The sequence below is a fragment of the Mixophyes fleayi genome, chromosome 4, assembly GCF_038048845.1.
Source record: "Mixophyes fleayi isolate aMixFle1 chromosome 4, aMixFle1.hap1, whole genome shotgun sequence".
In the NCBI taxonomy this organism is placed as follows: Eukaryota; Metazoa; Chordata; class Amphibia; order Anura; family Limnodynastidae; genus Mixophyes; species Mixophyes fleayi.
This window is the reverse complement of record NC_134405.1, coordinates 191,372,989-191,397,581: the sequence shown is the minus strand read 5'-3', so window position 1 is coordinate 191,397,581 and position 24,593 is coordinate 191,372,989. Positions and strand designations below refer to the sequence as shown.

The window sequence follows — 24,593 nt, the reverse complement described above, 5'->3', positions numbered from 1 at the left end:
GGGTGTCTGAGGACTGAAGCAGATATGAATGCCCTTTTGAGGGCTTCAAACACGCTTGAAAGGACCAATTACTGGGATTCATTCCCTTATGGGTAAGAGCAACAATAGGGGCAACGAGATCTGAGAACCCTCAAATAAATCTTCTATAATAATTCACGAAGGCCAAGAATCTCTAGATAGCTTTGAGATTATTGGGTTTTACCCAATCTAGGATGGATTGGACTTTAGTTGGATCCATAGAGAAACCAGCAGAGGAAATTATGTACTGCAGGAATGATACCTTCTGTACTTTGAATTCACACTTCTCCAACTTGGCAAAGAGATGGTGATCACAAAGGTTTTGAAGGACCTGTTTAACATGGAACCGATGTGGCGACAAGGACTGAATATATCAGGATATCATCCACATACGCGACAACAAATTGGCCAAGAAATGCGCAGAGCACTTCATTAATGAGATCTTGGAACACTGCAGGCGCGTTACAAAGACCAAACAGCATGACCAGGTACTCATAATGGCCAGAATGTGTGTTGAATGCCATTTTCCATTCGTCCCCCTCTCTGATGCGGATAAGGTTGTATGCTCAGGAGAGATCAATCTTGGCAAAGATGGTAGCAGTCTTTATTTGATCAAATAACACAGAGATGAGGGAAGAAGATAGGTGTTTTAAATTGTGATTTTATTAAGGTCCCGAAAGTCAATGCAAGGCCACAATCCACAGTCTTTTTTTGGTACAAAGAAACATCCGGCTCCTACTGGGGCTTTAGAAGGTCTAATAAAACCTTTTTTCATAGATTTTCCTCTACATACTCGCATGGCCTTGGTTTCTGGACCAGAGAGTGAATACAACCTCCCTTTGGGCAATCTAGAACCTGGAATCAAATCAATGGCACATTTAAAATCCCGATGTGGAGGCAGAGAGTCAACTACTTTTTTAGAGAACACATCCCGGAATTCGAGGAGGAAGCTGTTCGTTGTTAGGAACTCCTAAGTCAGTACAGTGAAACTCGGGAACTACTCAGAAGGCCAGGTGTTCGCTGGAGACCCTAGTGGTGGGGACAGACTGGGCTGCGGGCCGACCGAGGGTCGAGTAGCGTATACTGACTTAAAGGAGTTTCCCAGAAGTGGAGTGATTGGTGGACTGTAGTATCAGAGAAATCCAAGGTCCAAAAGTCACAGGCACAGATGCAATATCCAAGGGCAAGCGAAGGGTCAAATTCACAGGCAGAGAAGCAAAATCCGAATTCCAGGCAAAAGGTCAAGGTCAGAAGAGAAGGGTCACAGGTCCAATAACAAGCAGGGATCAAACACGGGTGGTCAAATCTAAGGTAGCAGGAACCTAAACGGATAGTACAAGCAGGCAGCAGGACTGAGGACAGAACGCTATAACCGGCAGTGAGGCTCAGTCCTCACTGCCTTAAATAGTACAGATGGCCAATCAGGACACAGTCCAGAATGTGTCCTCAGCTGCAGTATGATAAATATGCAGAGCCTGCAGCCAATGGAATAAGCAGAGTGCCAGCAGTAAACTAATCTCTAATCAGCCTTGATTAGCTGATCCTACACAGCCTTGCAGGGCTGGCCCTACCTAATGCTGTGCGCACGCGCCCGACTGTTTGACAGCTGGCCGGGCGCGGCGTCAGGAAGACCAAAGCGTCTCGGTTGTTGCCCAGGCAATCGTGACACAGAAACCGGAAGTGAAGCCCTGGTTGCCGTAGCAACGGCCGGGACGTCACTAGGAGCAGCAGGAGAGTCGCGGCGGTGCCCGGAGCCGCCGCGACCACTAACACTCGTACACCGGTTGCAGAATCCGGAGGGGCAAGGTCAAACAAGACTGGGAACAGTGGGAGCTCCATTGAGTAATCTCACCTTCAGTCCAATCCACTACAGGGTTGGGGAGGGAGAGCCAAGGATGGCCTACTATTAACGGAACAGATGGACAATTAATGAGATAAAAAGACAGGGTTTCTGAGTGCAGAGCAATCATGGTTAACTGCAGCGGAGGAGTTTCATAGGCAATTTAGCCGCCAGGCAATGGACCTCCATCCAAGTCGCAGAGAGTGATAGCAGAATCAAGCTTCACAGAAGGGATCCCAGAAGAATGAGCGAACAGATGTCCAGTAAGTTGCCAGCGGCACCACTATCTACAAAAGCTGAGACAGCAACAGAACAAGCACTGTTGGTAATGTGTGCAGGAACTAAGACTGCATTTTTGGAGGAGATGATTTGCAGACCTAGGCGAACTTCCCCCTTATTCCCTGGGCTTGCTCTTTTCCCGATTTGTTAGGACAGGAGCGGGAAAAGTGACCCTTGATGCCACAGTAGAGACAAAGGTCTTGGGTCCATCTTCTATTCTTTTCCTCTGAAGAAAGACGGTATGCTCCTAATTGCATGGGCTCTTCAGTGTCCATTGATGCGGGAACAATCGCAGGTGAAAAAAGCTAGTACCCCCTTTTCTGCCTTCCTCTCCTTGATCAGTCTGTCAATTTTTATGGCGAGCTGCATGAGAGTCTCTAGAGATGTTGGAGAAGGGTACTGCACAAGAGCGTCTTTGATCTGTTCTGACAACCCTAAGCGAAATTGGCTGTGTAACGCCGGATTATTCCATTCCCTGTCAGTAGACCATCATCTAAATTCAGCACAGTACTCCTAAGAAGAGCGCCGGCCTTGCTTCGAGGTCCTCAAATGAGCCTCAGCCGAGGCCACTCGATCCAGATCATCATAGAGCAGACCCAAGGCATTAAAGATAGCATCCACCAACTGCAATGATGGACTCGCTGGAGGCAGGCTAAAGGCTCATGACTGTGGATCACCCTAGAGAAGGGAGATGATGATACTGACCCTTTGCTGTTCTGAGCCAGAAGACCGGGGTCTCAGGCGGAAATGGAGCTTACAGCTCTACTTGAAATTCCAGAAACTTCTTCCTGTGCAGATAACCAATGCGATAATCCCTGAACCATCAGGGACAGGGTCTGAATTTGACCCTGTCCCAGATGGTGACAGCTGGGTATGCGCCCGTCTTTCAGCATTGCCGGGACGCAGTGCTGACTTAGAACAGCATCCTGCCATTTCCCTGACAACAGCCGGGATGTCCATTCCGCTTCCTGTGGAAAGAGCAGCGAGGAGCCGCCACTCATAACACTCATATGCAATTTACCTAAGAGAATTTCCCCAGTCACAGGAGAATACATCTTCTAAGCCAACCTCTCTCTCAAGTCTACTTCAGCACCAGATGGATTGACCAATTAATGCTGTCAAAATTTGCAGTCCCCTTCCCCTAAAACCCCAGTAACTCCTGTCTAGCAATATGCTAGGAGGTGGCACATTCAGTTAGGTTATCTCAGGCTAGACTCATCATCATCATTTATTTATATAGTGTCACCAATTCTGCAGCGCTGTACAGATAATATTTGTCAGTTACATCAGTCCCTGTCCCATTAGCGCTTACAGTCTAAATTCCCCACACATACACTGATTACGGCCAATTTAATAACAACCAATTAACCTATCATTTTGATTTTGGAGTGTGGGAGGAAACCGGAGCACAAAGAGGAAACTCACGCAAACACGGGAAGAACATGGAAATGACACACAGATATGGCCTTGTATTGGAATCGAGCATCAGACCCCAGAGCTGTGAGGCAGAGGTGCTAACCACTAAGCCACCATGGTCATCCCGAAACCGGACATGGATCCCAAACTGTGCAGCTCATATTATCCTATATGACTCTTAAACACGGACCTGAAACTATAATAGTCACACTTTATGTGAGACTATTTACAACACTAAATTTATTAGTGCAATTGTTATTCTACCTGTGAAGAAACTGCCACCTAGGAGTGGAGAAACGCATTAGTTACATCATTATTTCCGGATAGTAACGATGCCTGCTTGCTGGCTGACACACATGTGGAATAAGAAGGATGGAGTTCCTTATATCCTCCCTTTGTTTCAGCTCAATAAGTGACTCCTCATAATCAATGTGCACATAAAGTGAGACTATGTACAAGATTTGCTAAAAACAAGGGCATTGATGTTTGATCTGGACAGATACCTCTCAACAACAAACAGATACTGCCCACTCGGTACTTACCGACTAAGATATCAGAAAAGGACTCCTAGGACACAAACACCCCTTTTCCCCTCTCCTCCTTTGAAATATTCTCCATTCAGCTATCCGCCCCCTCTGAATAGTTCATAATTTATAATACAATCTGCACACTCCTATACACGTGCTTAAAATGAACTGTTTGTTCCATTATGTATTGTATTTACATAAGAAAGAGATTTTCTTTGAAAAAAAAACCAAAAAAACAGTGTACACTTAACAACTTAATGGTATGAATTATGACTATGATATACATCATTAATTATTGTAAGATTTGTTTAATTTTGTTTTGGTTTTATACATTAACGTTATATATTATGTATCTTTTATTTCTAGATATTCCATTAATCAACTTCCATTCAGTGTATAGCTGACAGATGATTGACACATATGTGAATAAATATCATAACAGTTGAGGATTGTAATTGCATTGGTTTGTCACGTAATTATAGAGTAACACTGTTTATTTGCGTCTCAATTCATCCCGAGTGTACTATAATCGTGTGGACATTTCTTCCAGACTTACTGACTCTGTTCATAATGTAATTATTGTGGACACATCCTAGCGCATTCAAATTGCAATTGCAGGATGTGTTAATACATGCATGTTCGTTTGAAAAAGATGCCTGTAGCCAAAAATATAAAATTTTTAAAGCAAACATTTTATTTTCTTCATTAATATACACTGCAAATATTCCAATAAGTACAATACTATTCTAATTATATCTAACATACTGCAAATATTCTAGGTACTAACTTGTCTGCTACATTATTTGTGAAGGCAATAGTTTACATGAAGGAAATGCAATCCTAAATGAAATGTACCCAAACGAAAATCATACCACCGATATTGCCAAACAAACAGGAGAAGTGCTATTTCTGCATACCTTAGAATATATTTTCATATTGGTAGGCACTACTGCCCCGTTACCTCTACAATAGCTTTCCCAAATGTTTCCAATTTGTGTAAAAGGTGCAGTAAAAATGTGAGAAACTAACGTTCCAAAAGCACATAAAAACTAAGAGTCTGTAAACACGAAACAAGCTACAGGTGATGGATGTGATTTCTAGATATGCCACAATGTTCAAAATATCAGTAAATGTGAATCAGCACATTGCTTTCAATCTTCCAAAATATCTCACAAGATAGAATATATTCCTTAACTTTTAACTGCCAATTAAGTAGTTTCCACATGTCAATGGCCTGTTCAAATCTTAGGAGGGAAATGATGTAGAAACTACAACACGTGGCATTGGCTCCCACATAACGGCACCCCCAGAGACTACAGGAAACAATGGAAACACATTTCCTTCATCATTTAATATTGAGCCGCAGAACTGTACAAAGGGAATTCAGTATTATATAGTTGAACAGGATGCAAAATATTGAACTAACAAAAATACTGGACAAACATATAACATAATTGTGACAAGAGGGACCTCATGTGCCACTCTGTCTGCTGTGTTGCTGGGGACCACGTGGGCTGGCCTTGCCACCGTCCCAGTTTCTTTTATCCCAAATGTGCCCTCTAACCGCAGTAGGAGGGGCTTTAGCTGCTGCCACCTCTATGCTCCTTCACTGGCATCTAGGACCGCTTCCTTCTGGCTAACTATGGTTGATAGGGTACCCCTCACAATGGGCACATGGGCTGGTACACCCGACCTCTTGCCTTCAGATCAGGGTTGCTGTGGATGGTTTCCCCTGACCTATCACACTGGCCAGAGCTGCAGGTAGTGGACAGAGCATTGGAACTGCATATAGGGTTCCAACCTGAGAACAGCCGGATAACGGATTAGATTGGGTATAATCTGTAGGTCACAGGAATTACAGTAGGTAAGTAGGCGTTAAAGCAGGTTCCTTAAGCACTGATGTTTATTAGCTCATGAAGTCTTAAAAAGGACAGCTCTACACGCCAATTTGTGGTACTAGCGATCTTTCCAGAAGTTACAGATGCTTCGATGCTAATATATGGTCAAACAGTGCGCTTTTTATACAGATTTACACAGTTAGGTAATCCAGCCTCCTGCCCCTCTAACCAATACATGACCTTCATGCAGCCTGCCCATAAACCAGGCTTGAGGGGTTTAACATTTTTTTACATTGCTGCTAGCAGCCCACTTCATCTGAGGTTTTCTATTGAATGTTTATCATCAGGATATAACATTTCTCTAATTTTGCTTTGAACACAATTTAATTTGCAAAATTCACATTCATAATTTATCACTTGTATAAAGAGTCTACCAGCAAGTATAACCTGTCTTTCAGGTTCAACAGATGTTTTGGTCACTCAGCGATGAAAAAGTCCAATTAACATAAGATTACCTGTCGCTAGACAGTTGCAAAACCCAAACATGACATACATTTCCATACAAAACACATACCAATATAAAAAGATAAGTATATTTGCAATGATATACAGAGATGCATTCCACTCCTAATTAAAATAAATATCTACAATAAGTTATTTCTATGTGATCCAGCCACAATAATATATTACTCATTACATGTAGAGAGGACAAAACAGGCGAAGAACAGCACCTTTAAATGTTTACTTTCTGCATGTAATCCAGCATTGCAAGTTTCTTGCAAGAAATATCCCTGAAGAGAGTTGGTTTCCTGTAGCCAAGGTAGGTAATCTGGAACACAATACTCATGTGTACTTGGAATTTCCTTGATCTTCCGCATGTCCTATTTTAAGATTAGTGGCCCTATGAGTCTCTCCGTGGTGTACCCAATAAAGTCTCCCATGTGCTATTTAAATGATTCTTATTTGCCAGTTACTGTTTATTGCCCATTATTAAAACCTGTGTCAAGTTAATTTTGCAAACATTTTAAAGTAGAACCACACCCACATAAACATACCCAATTAAATATAAAAAATACACATTTCGGGCTCCTATAGTTTTGGAGCCAACTCCTATATTTTCTCAAGTTTTGTCTTAGGATACAATAGATGCATAGGAAAAACACATTTGGAAGTGAGCTTGTACCATTTAAGTCTGCTGCCCCCATGTACAAAAAATGTGGGTACCATCGAACTAAGGCTACCATCAAGTAACTCAAGCCTGAATAAATCACACTTAATAATTAAGGCACAAGGCAAAAAAAAAATACTGTATTAATCATGTAACACATGCTTCAGATAAGACAAGAACTGGACTAACTTTGAACTACATTGCTGCATTTTATATAAAGTGGTCTACCTAACTTGGTACCCAAATTCATGTCTCTATAATGTTTGTGGAGCAGTGCCACATTACACAAAATTATATTTCACCATAATGAAAGAATATTGTGTCTAGTCTAGACTTTGTCTATTTTGGTATTGTGCAAGAATCTTTCCTCATAGCTCAATGCCATACAGCAAATGCAGCAATATTTCAATATTTGCACCTTAATATTCCTTTATAGCTTGCCAAGATTTAGCATATAAGTGAGAACATAAATTAGTTTGTAAATCTCAACTAACTACATCCCTTTCTCTCATGCTTGCATAGCATGAAGCACCAACATCCAAAGACAAGTGTGTGACAATGCTTTTAAAATGATTGTAATCATTCAAATGTATAAAAATAAAGCATACATATACTAATACATATAGTACATGTACTCTTCTTCATTATCCACCCAAAGACAAACAAATATACAGACCTTATAAAATGGTATATTTTAAAGACAACATGAACATATTTATTAATGTTGTGATGGACAACATTAACTTAATGTAACAATTAGTAGTTCAATCCCATCAAACAAAAGACTGCTTTATCACTGCTGTTCTTGTTGACAATCCTTTATAAAGTAATTTTAGTCTTCACTGTTTCTTGGCTGCATGAAGGAGAAGAATAACACTGCAGCAGCATGAATCTTATGACCTATTCCAGGTGGGTGAACATCCTCTCCATCACTAGCTAAGTGTGGAAGTAACCTTGTAAAGCGAACAACAAAAGAGTAATGAGGACTCTAGAGGATAATCCAGTTTGTTGAATGCTACTTACACAGTGATTCTGACAACAGGATTTGAGATCCAACAGATAAGTGGACAGCAAAGTCAATTAATCACAAAGTAATATATTAATGGAAATGTTTCTGTGCGATAAAATCACAATCTCTGCTCTTGATTATTATCAAACTACATGCCTGACAGGTACACACATTTCAGAAGACTGTGAAAACAGACATGTGCTCCAAGTGAGCTGGGTAGACACATTGAACATAGCACATCCAGAAAAGCTGCAGTTGTTGAGAAGGTTAAACACTATCAATGGAAGCGATGCTCTCAGCATTCTGTACAGGGTGTAAAGCAAATGGCCTTCAACATATTTCATAACATGAAGGACTTTGTACATCTCTGACACATGCTTGTGTTTTGACATGGCCTTTTATTGACGAACATTTTCACTTTAATTAAGTTTTAATATGAATTGTGAAACAGTGCCATCTTTTGGCCCTAACAATAGACCACAAACAAAGGAAAAGTAAATACAGATTCATGGCTTATAAATTGATGCATTATTACTATTTTTACAGAACCGATATGGAGAAAAATATTTTACAGCAAATATGTGACACCACAACAAAAATATGTACCTAGCCTGCTTAAAATATGGCTTTGGAAGTCTTGATTAACAAAAGAAGAATCAATCTCCAAATGCAATAATTTGGAGAAAAAAACAACAAATCTAAATTTACAAATAATTGGATTAATAATTTTAATTTATAATAAAAACTGGAAACTAATGATCAGTGATTTAAATGTGTAATAAAAACAGATAATACATATATAGAACGGTCAAAATTCAGAAAAATCATTAAGCATGAAAATGCCAGGTACTCTATATATCTATGTTTAAATTATTCTAAAAACCTAACATACTTTCCAAAGGCAATTTTAGGATATCATAGATAGGAACGTATTGAAAATGTCCACTTACACTAGAGAGACAACGTCCCCTCGCTGAACTTCATAATTCCGAATGCTCCATCGGTTCAAAAGTACTACATCCGATTCATCTTTTCCACCTGGATTCAAGGATGGCTGAAAATGAAAGAAGATCACTGTAAGTAAATAAAAAATATTTTTGTAATGTCTTTTCTCCCTCTTCCCATATACTGTACACATACAAAGGTAGAAGAACAAGCATATGTTTGTTTTAATAGACTGGACCCTACAGAAACTAGAAAAACTTAATTGGTGATACATACAACTATTTAGCCAACACTGACCCCAAAAAATGTCTATATGAAAACAGAAATGGATAATTATATACTTTTTTTCTACTTAACTGTACTGCAAAAATAAACAGTGCTCACAAGATACAATATGGAGACATTTTCAAGTTTAAATTGCATCTTTGGAAAATAGATCAATCAAAAGGCATTAAAGGTGATAAAGGGATTTACAACTATGTAGATCATGTGATACCAATAAAAGCAAGTAATGACAGCTGATGCACATTGAACATTTGGGGGTGGGGGCATATACAGTTATACCAATCACACTTACTGAATGATTAGTAAGCCTTTCATTTCAATCAAGTCACTTAGTAATGCATGTTTAACATTTTCAACAGGAAAGTGAACCAGCAGCCAATAAGAAAACCTAGACAACAAAGAACGTGCCACACAGAGAAAGTTATCACTGCTCAATGACCAGATATTGCCATTCAATCTCCTGGTACAGCTAAGTGACAGTTATGTGAGAAGTGCACTATACACTGCATGAGGGAGGCCCTGATTACTGTATTGAGGTGTAGGGGGATCCCTTCCTAGGGAAACATAAGAGGGACATTGGAATGCTTTTGGGTGATAGGGCTAGTCTGAAGTGGGCACAGTAGCAGGCTACCTGGGTATACTGTGAAGGTGTTTATTGCTTACAAAATATTTTTCATAATAGCCCCAGAGTGGTTGGTACATTCTTGAGCACTGAGGGAATTGTCCAGGCCTGTGGTAGTCATTATTGAAAATCCATACTGAACTTAATATATAAAAAAAAAACAGAGCAAAAAAATTGAAAATTTATATGTTCTTTTTGTATAAAAAGGTGTGTTTGACGGCACTAGGCAGGGGTTCCCTTTGGCGTTTGTTCTTGTCATAGAACCTCTAGCACGTAGACAGGCTTTAGACTTCCTGGGTATTACTCTTCACTCCTACACACATAAATTGTGTCTGTTCGCAGATAATATATTCCTATTTGTTATCAGTCCAGAGACTTTGTTGTCAACCTTGAAACTCATTTTGGAACGCTATAGCGAGGCCTCATTCTATAAATTGAATATTACTAAATCCAAAGCCCTCCCTATCAACATCCACCAATCTTCACTCTCGTCTCTGCAAAAGCAATTCCCTTTTGTTTGGGTGAAGGAGTCTTTGCCATATCTGGGCATACACATACCACCTACCTTATCTACTATATTTAAAACTAACTTTTCCCCAATTTTCCTCCATCTCTCATCATTGGCCAAGATTAACTTTGAGGTCTCCTGGCTGGGTCGCATAGCTGCTTTTAAAATGATGTTGTTACCCAAAATTATTTATATTTTGTGCACTATCCCATACATTTTACCCAAAAGATTGATGGCCCGCTTCATGCTCTAATGATGACCTATGTTTGGAGACAGAAACGCTCCCTTCTCACTCACAAACGTATGATCCTATCCAAGCCGCAAAAGGGCCTAATGCGTTCTAATCTAACTCATTATCAAGAAGCCTGTATACTGAGCCACCTTCGAGATTGGGCACTTCCTCAGTCTTCTAAGCCTTGGGTAGACACTTAAAGAACCCTGTGCCCAGCATTTCCCCTACCCAACCTTCTTTGGATTCCCAAGCCTGCCCGCCCCTCAGCTGTACATAGACTGTTGTCCAACTCAGATGCCATGCAGGTGTGGGATAGGGTAATCAGACTACATGCAGATTTTATTCTCCCATCTCGTATCCTCTCCCATCAAGGGGTTTTCAAACTCATTCCGGTTCTGAATCTTACCAACTGGACGATCAGAGGGACCACCTCTCTGTCCGATCTATTTGCCCAGAGAGTCTTTTTCTTCACTTCTCCCCCCAGCTCCAATTTTAGATAGACTCACCAAATGTGCCAATAAAGACGGAATAACGTTCTGGTACCAGTATCTCCACTCCTTGATTCCTTCCTCCAAAGCTCCAGCCCAACTTCACTGGGAAGTAGACTTGGGTGTATCCCTTACTCCGCAACAGTGGGAAATGATCAACTCAACCTCCCACCGCATGTCAAAGTGCATTAACCATACAGAAACGCAGGTTAAGCTCCTCAACAGACTATACCTCACCCCAGACCGTCTCCACAAGATCTGGCCAAATCAATCAAAATTCTGCTGGCGCCATTGTGCCTACACAGTCGATGTCTTTCACGTCTTCTGGACGTGCCCGGTGCTTCAGCCACTCTGTGGTGAGGTTTTTGCCTTGATTTCCACTGTTCTGAAAACTACCATTGCTCCAGACCCTGTCCTTGTCCTTCTGCATGTGTACCCGACTTCTATTCCTAAACAAGATCGTTACCTTTTGGGACATATACTTATAGCCGCTAGGGCGATGATAGTCCAAAACTGGAAGTCTCCTACCATCACCCGCATCATCTCAAAAATCCATTATAGCTTTGAGATGGAGACAATAAACATGCCCTATTCCACATCTGAATCAGCACCTATTATGAAATGGTTTAGTTGGAATGAATATGTTACAGATCTGGTGCACATCAGGATTCCGCTGTTTCCTCACTTTACCCTTCTCTGACAGCTCTTATTGAATCCCCCCAGACCAGGTTTCTCCCCCCACACTTTCACTTTACTATGAGTATTTTCAGATTACCAAAATGTAAGATAATTTGTTTTGTTGTATATTCACTTTCCTCTATACGTACATTGTTGAAATGATGAGCCACTGGTTCAACTGAGTAAACCCCTCCCATATGTCTCCCCTTGTTTTGACCTTCCCCTTATTTTCCCTTTCTTTTTTCTGTACCCCATACACACTTTTGAAAAGTTTCAATAAAAATTATTGATGGAAAAAAAAAAGGTGCGTTTGACACCATAGTTTTCCTACTACAGTTTCATAGGACACTCAATCACTAGTATTTTGCTGAGAAATCCTGCTCCTTCCACCATCTCATTCTTATTCTGTGGCTTACCCTCTTGTCGGTTTCCCTCTTCTCATAATGACATTGCCCATATTATATGTGACTCAATCCTGTGTCTGCCTCCAACAAAATCAGCTTCTGCTGCTGTGAACATTCCGATAACCTGGCCTTTTTAATTCTACCCACTTTAAAACTGGCGATCATATGTTTGTGATTTAACACACCCTTAGTCTAAGGTACCTTACAAATTACAATCAATTTAACTGCATTATTAATAAAACAACATTTTGTATAATGTTTTCCCATGGGCAAAAAACAAACAAACAATGAATAAAAGGTTGTTTCAATTTTACTACCACAAAATGTAAGTCATCATAATAGAAACTAAATTATTTTATGTTGGTAACATCTTAAATGAACCAGGCAAAGTGGGATTATCGGCGCTTCTCCTAATGCGAGAACTCCTGCTGCTGAAAAAATATATACATTCAATACTAAAAAGGTGATCAGCGCACGGAGATCTGAAACATACACCTCGGTGACAGAAGGAATTGTGCGGTTCACCTGCGTTCCACTGCAGACTGCACGAGCTGTACTCACAGCCGAATACCATCTGGAAATACTTGTACTCTTTTCTACACATCGCGCCTCAGATTGGGAAGCCAGCACTCCGCTGACACTGAGGAGAGGAAATTTCGAGTGTATGCAGGGAAAGAGCAGGGTAAGACCATATTGAAAACTACTGACTATTTTCATTACATTGTTACAAAAGGGCTATAAACATCTTCACGTGCATTTCAGTGCCATATTGTATGTTTCAGATCTCCGTGCGCTGATCACCTTTTTAGTCTAAAATGAACCACTTTATCTCAAGTTGATGAGTAACAAGGCATTTACATGCAATGTTAACTGCAGAGAAAGAAGCAAACGTCTACAGTAAACATGAAAGAATTGTAGCATAATTTATCTTCATAGCAGCACATGTATAGCAGAGATTATTAGGTAGGATACAACTGTCAAATGAATATGTGAATAAGGACCTTAATTTTGACACAATTTACTTAAATCAGATTCGATAGCAAAGACAAAGAAAATGCATTACCTATAAAAGTTTGCATAATAAAGACATTATGTTAAATCCATATAGTTAATACTCAAGTGTACAGGGAGTAATTCCATTACTTTGTAATGCCCCCATTGCAGGTATGTTCTCTTCACAAACATTTAAAAAGCATTAATTCCATTATATATAACCCCTTTTAATATATAACCTTTTGCTTTAATTGCAATTTTGACCTTTTTATGCTGTCATTACAGAGAGGAGCACTGTATATTGGTTTACTACACATTGGCTATTGTTTAACAAGGTCAGATGCTCCTTCATGTTACCAATGACTGAACCATTTCCAAGTACATGGTGTCGCAAAACTGTGCATTCTCTAAGCTTCATTTTAAATGCAGTGAGGACCGAAGTCTGCAAATATAAGATCAAGTTAGAGTTTTTGCTATTTGGTAACTTCCACTGCACTGAATTGAAACTGCAAAGTATAACCTAGAATTTGGATGCGTCATCCTCATCAGGATAACCAGTTTTGCTAGCTTGTAGGATGGCTTATATTAATGCCCTTAGCTCAAAAAGTTGTGGAGTGGAAGTCCATTTGCTTTAAGTCTTATTAACTTATGAAATAATAAATTACAAGTACTACAAATTATGAATTTTGTAATCTTTATTTCATATGTTCTATATTTAATTTTGTATGGAAATCATATCCCCACAAGACAAGTTAAATACTTGTGCATGTTCTTCCATCCCTCATAGGCTATTTTACCATCCTTCTCCACAGCCTCCCGTTAAATAGATTGGCTTTACTTCAAACGATTATGAATGCAGAGGTCAACATACTCATTTACAAGGTCTCCAAACTGTGTGCTTGTAATAATGCTGTATATTTTCTGTTTACATGTATTTTCCGCTTATGCTGAACTTTATGAATGATGTTGGCACATAAGAAATACATTAAAATATTAATTAAAATCATTCATATGTGAACAGCCCATATAATGTCTACAATGTCAGATTTAACAGTACCATAATAATTAATGAGCTCTCAAAACACTTCTTACAAAAGCTTTGCTATATTTACTAAAAGAAAAATATAACACTTTAGTAGAACAGCTGTTGTTTTTATTTGACTTACTGTCACGAATAAGAGTTTGGTTTCTCATTAATAACATCTTGTTAGTTGTAGAGACAAGACGGATGACATCTCAAGAGACAGCATGCGCAATTGGGAAGTAGATTAAAACAGAGGGGCGTTTTGAAAAATCTGAATGCTTCTATTTAAAAATGAATACAGTTACTCAGATCCTTGCTCCCTGCTGATTTGTGGATAACAAGGTCTACTACGGAACTCTACACAAAAAAAAGAAATTCATAGCAGTGCCAAATCAATCAAACCACAAGAGACAACAGGTTTTGATTTCACGTGCCATGCTTTTAAATCTTCTGCATCATCATCATCATCAGCGGCCACCACTAAAGTTAGACTTTAATTACTACAGAAGTTCAAGAACAAGATGTATTTACATAATTTAAAAATGTCCTGTTCTTTTTGACAGAACTTTTAATTTCAAACACAGCAAGAGGCTAGATAATGAGAGCACAACACTGCTGGCAGTCTAAGAGGTTTATTAGAAATCAAACTTTCCGAGATCACACAGAGCTAGCTTGAAGATAAAAAATATTGAGTACCCGATGGGTGGCATATAAAAGGGAACATTCTGGTTATACGCCTCCTTCCGACAGCCACTGTCTTTCAACTGTTCCACACATATCATTCCAATATATAAGAATGTGGCTTAATCTACTGAGCTTTCTCCTCCCACCTAGAATAAAATTAATCTGTTCAGATTTCCATAACTTCTTTACAAGTGAAAGCGATAATCCCACATACATTTCAATTCTTTAAAGAGCAAGTGAAGTACCTTTTAACCATGTATCCGATACATTTTTCTTAGCTGTCTTCCTAAAAAATCATTATCTGCTTTTTAAAAGCTCTCTGGTTGGCAAACAAAACTGACAGCAACAGACAGTCTGCTACACAGATACAGGCTCACAGCTCTCAGCATATTCTGTAATGACTGTGGGGGCAGGTGGGAAGAAGTGCAGCCAGTTCTCAGAGGGGCCATCCAAATCTACTCTACTTACTACATCATGTGCCATGTGACTGTCGTTACCATGGTAGTCCAGAATCATAACTAAATAATATCTGCCTGAAGAAAATAAAGCAAAACAAGGAAAATGGTAAATATCATCAAATACTCTTCTTACAGCTATCACTGTAGTGCATATTAAAAAAAAACACACAATATTTTTTCAAGCAATTCCCAAGCTGTTGATCATCAGAAGCATTGTTACATTTTTGAAAGTTTTCCAAATAGCTAATTGATTGAAAGTTCCCAGTAAAATAAAAGCTAGTTTTTGTATACTTTATTCCCAGACTGCACTGGATTTTCCCACGGGTTTTTTCAAGTGGTTTGGGAAGCCAGTTTATATAATTCCACCAATACCACTAAAGGAGCATGACAAGCACTTTCTCAGCTAATGAGAGAAACTAAGCTGAATAAGTTTGTAGAAAATTAAACTCACCATGTGAGAAGTAGGAGCTTTATTTCTGATGTGTTTGATAGTGATGTCCTGCTCTGTACATCATTGTGCAGACACAGTATTGTATTCTGATAAAAACATCAAATAAAACAAAACATCTACAGCACATGCCATAACAAAAGACAATGCCAACCTGACCTAATGATTGGCTGTAGCCTACAGACTAATTAGAGGGTCATAATGACATCAACCTAATAAGCTCTGCTTTCTAAATTCAGAAATAACTAGTCTATAATGGCTGAGGAAGAAGGTAACCCTCATCCCAGCACTGTTGTTTTGATTAATAAAATATATTAAGATAGTGCTAACATAGTGCTGTCCAAGTATTTACATGAAAGTCGCATATACACTTACAGGCAAAACGCTATTAACAAAATAATAAAATGCTGTACAATATAGTCTATAGTGGTCACAAAATAACCTTGTAAGACCATCAGCTAGCCTTGTTTTACCAAATTCCTATACAATAAATGCACACAAAATATACATACGTTAAATTGTTTATTAACTGCACTGGGAACTAGCAAATAATTACCCATAACTACAATCTCTGAGTTCTCGCACAGAAAATTGACATCACACAATGTTGATATTACTGTGCAGTATTGTTAAAACAAAACTATTAACTTTAGTTCTAGAGAGAGATTGTATACATGGGTGTTGAGTCCACTCTTGGACAGTTTACTTCATATCATGAGAGGGCTTAAGCTAGCAATTACTCATAGTCAGTACACATGGATGTTAGAGACACAAGTGGGTTTAGTGCTCCAAACAGACACATTAATAATCAGCGTTTTGATGTCAAGCGTCAAACAGCCGGCATTTTGGTTCCAGAATCCGAAACCGCTGGCATTTTGTGTAAAGAGAGAGAAATTGAACTGCAGTCTTTGTCTTGGTGGTTTTCTATTGCCTAGTTTATATCTCATGGATTTTTAAGCTCAGTAGCATTAAAAAAGGCTGATAGGGTTATGAGAAGCTAGGTTAAAGGAGTCAGGAGATCGTTTGGATTTCGATTTTTTTTGCAAGGTCTGTGGGTCTTCTTCCGTCTCTGCCAACTACGGGCCAGCATTTGTGATGTAGAGAATGTAGTGGGGTCCTTAAAATTGGTGGACGATTCTAGGACGCCCTTCCCCGGTATAAAGCAGAGACTTAAAGTGAAATGTCTGAGGAGAGGAATACTGCAGAAAGGCACAGGTGGTGGCTCACGTTGATTATACATCATGGGCCTAATTTATCAAAGAACGCAAAGTGAACGTAATTTGTGTTTTTTCTGTTGTATTGGGCGGAAAGTGCACATACATACACCCATATTCAAGTACAAGAGGATCTCAAGAAACGCTTGCACTTGAATATGGGTGTAAGTAAGTGCTAACTATACTGTACCTGCCATATGCATAGAGAGAAAACACTCCAGGATATGTACAAAGCATGTGTGCAATATAAAGTCCCATGGCACTTTTATTTGTTTTTCCATGCGACAGTGAGCACCTGTTAATACTATGATCATTAATAAAAATAAATTTTAAAACAAAAATATATATATATTTTTTTCTAACATGAAATCAATTTATCTTTTGGTCGCAATGGAAAATTTTAAAACGGCAGTTTGAAAAATGTAATGGGAATGTAAGTGAATGGAATTTAGTTTTACAATGAAGGCAGGGGGTGAAGTGGCGGTATGGCATATACACTGCATACAGTATATATCGATGTCCTTAATGTCTACTGTCAGATCTAAAATCTGTTCAGAGTTTTCCTAGTGGTGTCATATATATCTGGAAGCGCTTCAAAAACAGCTGGAGAGAACTGACACAGACCGAGTTCTGTGTCATAAGCATACAATAGGCAATGGGATGCGCTGCGGATTAACTATCTCACGTATTCTTGAAGTTTCTAGCTTCCTCCCCCTTCTCAGGCCAGATATGCCAATTATCCTCATCTATGTCTTGTTAGGTACACCTCAAGGCCATGGGTTTACATCTTGCAAAATTTTCAGCACAAAATGAATAACCTCTTTTAAGCAACTAAAATATCTATGCAAGTTACAAAAATGGCTGAACAAAGGCTTCATGAGGCCTTAACAAAATATCATATTTAACACTACTGTACATAAAATTCATTTTTACTGTTTGTCTGTTGCAAACACATGTTCTGACATGAATACACATCCGTTATCACTACCAAGCAGCACTTACATCTGCCCTGTAGCTGATTCAAGCGATAAGGCTAAAAATCACATATCTCAGATGCCCAGAGCTTGAAATCAGATGAATGTACATGGGCTCGACCTAGGCACACCCATACTGTACATTGCCTACGTATATGCCCCTTCCCTCACCAGTTCCGCCCTTCAAATCGCAGGCACTCAGAAGTGTCATTTGCGTTTGGACTTGCACTGCATGCACTTATGTTCACTAGTGTAAAGTCAGTTTCTGAGCAAGCAAAGAGCAATTTCACACAAAATGCAGGCACCAACGCCACTTACATCCAAAGATGAATCCGGCCCCATACGAGGAGGAGCTGTGGTAAATAGTTCACCAAGAGATGATTGAGGGTGCCAATATGCAGGACACAGATGAACCTCAATCACAGTAACAAGCTCCTGAGCTTTTGATTTTTAGCTATTGTTTATGTAACAAAATGCTATGCAGCATAATAATTGTCTCCATTTTTAATTATCCAGCAAGAAATAAAAAATTTGCTAGAAATTATTATTGCACACATCTGTGATGATTGTGCATATGGGTGTCAAGCACATCTTGAACATTTTACTTCTAATCATGGGATGTATTAAACTTGAAATTATTGATAGTCTGTATAAATGGATGCTAAAGAAAACACCATTGGTTTTAGTGCTTCAAACGGCCACTAATCAGCGGTTTGATGTTAACTGTCAAACTGCCGACAATGTTTGGTCATTTACAAAATAAAAAATCTTGCTATATGCACCATGTGTTTCAATCTAAGCTTAGATCTTTCTCAAGGTTAAGCTTGAGAAAGATCTAAGCTAAGATCGAAACGCGTTGGTTATGTAAGGTCACTGTTGGACTGCCTACTGACTACCTATCTCCTGAAACCAGTGGATCTGTTAAGACCAGATAAGATTTATACTGGACTATATATATCCTGTTGATACGCTGACTATATGGAGTTTATCTGGTAGGAGGATTGGCTGTCACCATTCATATCTTTTTTGGGATGTATTTCTTTTATGTATTTTAAGAATAAAGTGATTTTAGAGGATAATGTGCCTAGATCAGGCTATGTTTTCTCTGCTTCTTATTCTATGGAGAATTAAAATTGGGGAAGAGGATACGTGAAAAATCAAATATTGAAGCTGAGCTCCATCTGTTTATTGATGTAAGCATAACACCAAGGGGAGGTATAAGAAGTCCACTGAATTATTACCTGCCTATATTTTATGGAACTATTTATTACCTGGAATATTGGTCTAGTCTGAACTTACATCACTATATATCCTCTATGTTTTTTCTTTTGTATATGTTCACAGTGTAAAAACATATGGTGAAAGACTATGAACTATAAAGAAGAACAAATGTCTTGATAGAGGTTGTATAGAGACTTTATTGCATTACTATTGCCCTACCCTGTTTGATATAAAACGGAGCAACAACCAACAAATTTATCATATTTATATCTGTGGTGGATTGCATACCCAGATGATACATACATGTGAAAGTATTAATAGATGTCCATGCAGCTGGTTTGAAAAGTTGTGCCACTGAGACCTGAGCCTTGTTTACCAAAATGTTGCAACTGCTCAAGCTGAATAGGGCCTGAAGATCTCTGGCACCTTGCGACCATTGCTCGTGCAGGCCTGTTTAATGATGTCTATGATCCAATTGGATATAGTTTGCTTACAGGGAGTGTGCCCTCCCCTAAGCACAGTTATCAGCACAAGGAGCTGTTCTGTCTTCCTTCTAGACAGATATATAAAATTGCCTCACTGTGGATAGAAGAATGACAGCAAAATGGAATCTAGATACTACCTGCAGCAAAGATTCTGGATTGGCTCAGAGTACTATTTTATTTAAGAAGATATTTAGAAAAGCTTCCTATCACCATAGAGTTGTAACTCTCCCAAACGGCAAGTGGGTGTTATATATAATATCAAGAAAACAACTTTCAATGTCATCCATCTCAAAGCCACCTCCCCTGTATTTTGATGCAGAATTGGATCTAGGCGCAATAGTTCTGGAAGATTAGAGGCCACTGCTGCATTTCCAAGGTAGCTAGAATTAAGGGATGGACTGGCATCTTTTGTTACAATCATTCATTATGATTCCTGCAGAGACATCTCTTTTGTTAAGTTTGGGATTAGTCACCAATTGAGTGTCTGTGTGGTGGTTCATGACAGGGCAATGACCTGATACAGAGAATCTTTCTTGCAGTTCCATTTCCTTATGAGCTCCAATTGGAGATCTCAAGAAAGCCCTCTCGCCCACAAAATTACTCGTATGGTGGGGAGAACATCCTTGCAGCTGATGTTAGGGCTTGGATCTTGATACACCTTTCTGTGACAATAATACTTTGCTATGTATAGTGTATCTGGACACCTGATTTAATTTTTGTGATGGGATAAGATGACTTTTTAGTTTGTTAACAACCCAGACATGCTGATTGAGAAATTGTATTACTTGAGCAGTTTTGCAACCGACACATATTTCAGAATTCTCCAAACCAAGGAAGTTGTCTAAATAAGTCCTTATTTTGACCACTTTTTTCCTCAGTTCCGATGTAAGTGTAAATTGGTAAATGTCCTTGTAGATATTGCCAGCCTGAAGGGCAGCTAAGTGAACTGGAAGGGTCAGCTTGGTACACAAAATCTGAGAAACTTCCTGGGATATGAAAATAGACATCATGAAGATCTAATGATGTGAAAACGAGTCCCATTCACTCATGGACATGAGGAAGGAATTTACAGACTTCATAAGGAAATGTTTGGTATGGACAAACTTGTTGAGCCTTTTCACATCTAGGATTCTGCAAAAAGACCCTAATGTTTTTCTGACCAGGAAGAGTCTGGAGTAAATGTTTATGCATTCTTAACCTGATTGATACAGCAATTTATTTCGTTCTATGTCTGCAGGCTGTCCGGGCTACAAATCCCGCCCTGGTAGAAGGAATTTTGGACTGAACAAACAGGTTTGAAATTCTACCCATTTCTTACAAAATTCAGCACCCACTGACCAATAAGGGAATATAACCATATGTCTGCATGACAGGGGCTTGGAGGCCAGGGAGGCAATGTCTGCGCAGTTAAGTGTTTAAACACTTAACCAGACATTGCCGCTTTAAATTAACATTCATAGAGGTCGCGATGACATCAAAATGTAGTGCCGGAGAGCTGTCCATTCGGAATAAGTTGCGGTCAGCATTTTGGTGCAATCAGAGATCTGCAGCGTCGGTTTTCAGCTAAGTCTGTTTATATTTTTATGTTTATATTTTTTTGGTCAATTCGGATTTTATTTGTAGGCCTCCTTAGTGTTGGAATTTTCATCATCATTAAAGCGTACCCAACTCTTTTGATACACATGTAATGTAGCATACATACTGTAGCAAGAATGTAAAAGATTGCTACAAAAAAGGAATTTTCAAAGAAAAAAAACAAAAACAAAAAACACATTTTTGGCTTTTTTTATAAGCATCATCATTAACTTTAGGCCAATTGGATGTGACTTCAATCTTGCTTCTCACAACTACCTCTTTTTCCTGGTAGTTTTTCTGAATTTTTTTCCTGCGGTTTGACAGTTTTTATTTTTAGCATGTTAAAACTCGGCTTGACGATTCGTAATGTGGTGCTTTGTTAAACTGTGTTTTTATAGCAGTTTTCTAGCAGTTGGCCGTTTTGAAACAGCTAGAAAAAATGCTGAAAACCGTCAGTTAAGCAAACTGCCCTTTAGTAAATATATCCCGAGGACTCTGATGCAGGACTATTCTGCAAAATCAAATGTGGAAATACTATCATTATAAAGATACCAAAGACAACTTTTGAATTTCACTGCATTGCAAAACACATCTGGGAACTTTTAGCAGCTTGTTTGCGTTTTTAGTGCCCACCTTCAATGACTTCCGCAATCTTGTCCTTCTACACCTGAGACAAGAGGCAGTCAGTATCTGCAGAGCAAATACTCCTGGTTACTTTAACGTAATAAGAGATTCAGGTTTCTGGACGGAAAATAAATTTCAACTTCAATGCCTTCATGTAGTGCTTCCCGCTTCTATAAGAAATGCTTCTCAGTTGTACACCTATTTATTGTGGAATTTGAGTATAATGGTGCCTCCAAAGGTTTTTGTTTTTTTCCAAAAATCTGTCATTGGCTATAAAATAAATAATAGTACTGTTACATAGGTAATAAAGTTGAGGCAGGTAGTTAGGGTACAATCCAATTTTATTGATAAGTAGTGGCACAAAGTAATTTACAGCAAAAGTGTAGCAGAAGTAGCAAATAACAAGAGGTTAGGGACTACTGCAAACTTAATCTGGGAATCTACAAAAAGGGCTGGTCTTTCACAGTCTAGCCATGGAGATCAATCGCACATGTGCATGGATAGTACCACCATTCTCAGTAGCACAAATCTCTGCCACTACTGGCCACAGAGAGACAAAGAGTCCTTCCTACTCTTTAAAATTTCCTGCTTGGGAATGAGAAGTGCTTCATGGCCACACAATCTGTCAGCCACATTACACATCACTTTAGATGTAAAGATCTCACGCCAAAAACAATGGTCTCCTGGCATGTTAGTGCGCCAAGTGGAAAGAGCATGGCAGCAAAACAATCAGGTATACTGGAAAAGAACATTTAACCTGAGAAGAGACAATGTCCAGGAAGAAGAGAGGAAACTTATTCAGAGATACCCACAGAGAAACTTTTATATTTAAAATAAAAACACACTAGTTTTAAGCATTCTTATATTAATATTTCATTTGTTTGCCTAAGTGCATAAATCACAAAAAAGTAGTGACCAAACAGTGTCAATTAAATTAATGTATGTAACAATTATGTGCTGGTTGCAAAGTTGGGTACACACCTATGCAATCTTACTTTAGATGCAATTTTTGTAACGATTCCATCAACAATTAAAAGTCCTGATGAGCATTCAGATTCTTGCGTACATACCTACGCATTTTACCTTCTGTGATCTTCATTTATCATAACCATCTGCTGAAAAGACTGTGACTCTGTACACACACTACAAATATCTGCCTATGCTGATGGTCATGAGTGGGTACACACTTCCACATTTGCCCGACATCATTCCATCGTTGATCATGATTTTTAGGAAGTTTAGAAAACAAAATCAACTGTATATTCTGTATGTTTTGGTATAATAAAACATGATTGTGGGAGCATACACACTCCTGCAATATCTGAAAAAAAAGGTTGTGAATTGTGTGAACTGCACAATAACTGCATAGATGTGTACCCAGCTTAACCTAGAAGATGGACCCCAATTGCCAGTGGCAACAAAATAGAAAGTATAGTTATTTTCTAACAGCAGGTCTGGAACAATAATGCAGAGTAGCTTATTTGAGCAGGGTGCAGCTCTGTGGGTGCTGATGACACTGATAAACTGAACTTGATCTCCTAATAGCACACAAGAGAAGAGAATTAAGATTATAGACCAATTTGTAGTATGCACTGGCAACATGTAAAGAGTAATGGAACATACAAGTGTCATAGGGAAATTTATATTGTGGTCAAGTTCAATGCTCTCCTGAACAAAGTATTAGGGATCATGGTCTGGATAAATATCAAATGTCGGGCACAATGGAAGCAGGGGTTAACTCACAATGTTCGGTGCATATGAACAAGAGGTAATAACAGAGTTAGTGGTCAAAGAAAAGCAGAGTCTCTGGTACACTGAGCAACTTGGAGAGCATAAAAATAAGACACTTGTGTACAGTAACACCCAATAATGTGGCAACACAGTGACCGGGATAACATAGAGGATGAGGTACGCCAGGCATGATGATGACACTACACCTGAATCTATCAAAGTCTCGCTGATCTGCCATCTGTTTGACATTTATGTCTAAATAATCAGTGTTGTCAGCTGCCAGAGATCATAATTCACCACCCCCTTCCTCCTGCACCTGAATCTACATGCCAGCACACAAGAAGCATACGAGTTATATCTATATGACAACAATTTGTAACTACTATCCTTGGTGTTATAGAATTAGGAACCATTGCAGGAGCAGCAGTTTGTAACAATGAATGTATTTTATTGAATGAATGGACTGCGCTCAATAGGTGAAAAGTAGTAAAATAATTATTTAATTAATTTTACGCCAATATCTGTCATAAATCAATATTTCTTATTTATTAAATATAAAAACCACAGTATTAAAATATAGGTCATGCTGTAATAGTGTATAGAAATAACTGTAACCATAAATAGAATACTGATATGTTAATCTATTAAGGGCTTAAATCAGGTTGGGTCCTCAACAGGTATCTAAGATACAGACTTAAATCCACCATAATTGGCTCATTTGTCACTAAGGATACCGTCCCTCTGGTGCTTAATTTAAAATTTTTACTAACAAACTAATTGGCAAACTTATAGCGCATAACTACAAATATTATAAATATTCAACTAAAGATCTTAATTTGTTTTAAAAAAAAAAAGGAATTGCCACAACAGGGTATGGAATTGTGAACCGACAGTGCAATTAGACT

General features: G+C 38.8%; 1 protein-coding gene across 7 annotated transcripts in view; it reads right to left on the bottom strand.

Annotated features, from left to right (window-relative positions):
- Positions 1-24,593, bottom strand: part of IMMP2L (inner mitochondrial membrane peptidase subunit 2) — a 906,113-nt gene that overhangs the window by 845,511 nt on the left and 36,009 nt on the right. For 5 of the 7 annotated variants that reach the window (XM_075209031.1, XM_075209032.1, XM_075209029.1 and 2 more), the window contains exon 3: positions 9,046-9,149. In XM_075209031.1, coding sequence (XP_075065132.1) covers positions 9,046-9,149 — 104 coding nt within the window. Of the gene's footprint in view, positions 1-9,045; positions 9,150-15,299; positions 15,492-24,593 lie in introns of all 7 variants that reach the window. The other 2 variants (XM_075209030.1, XM_075209026.1) reach the window with 1 other exon arrangement.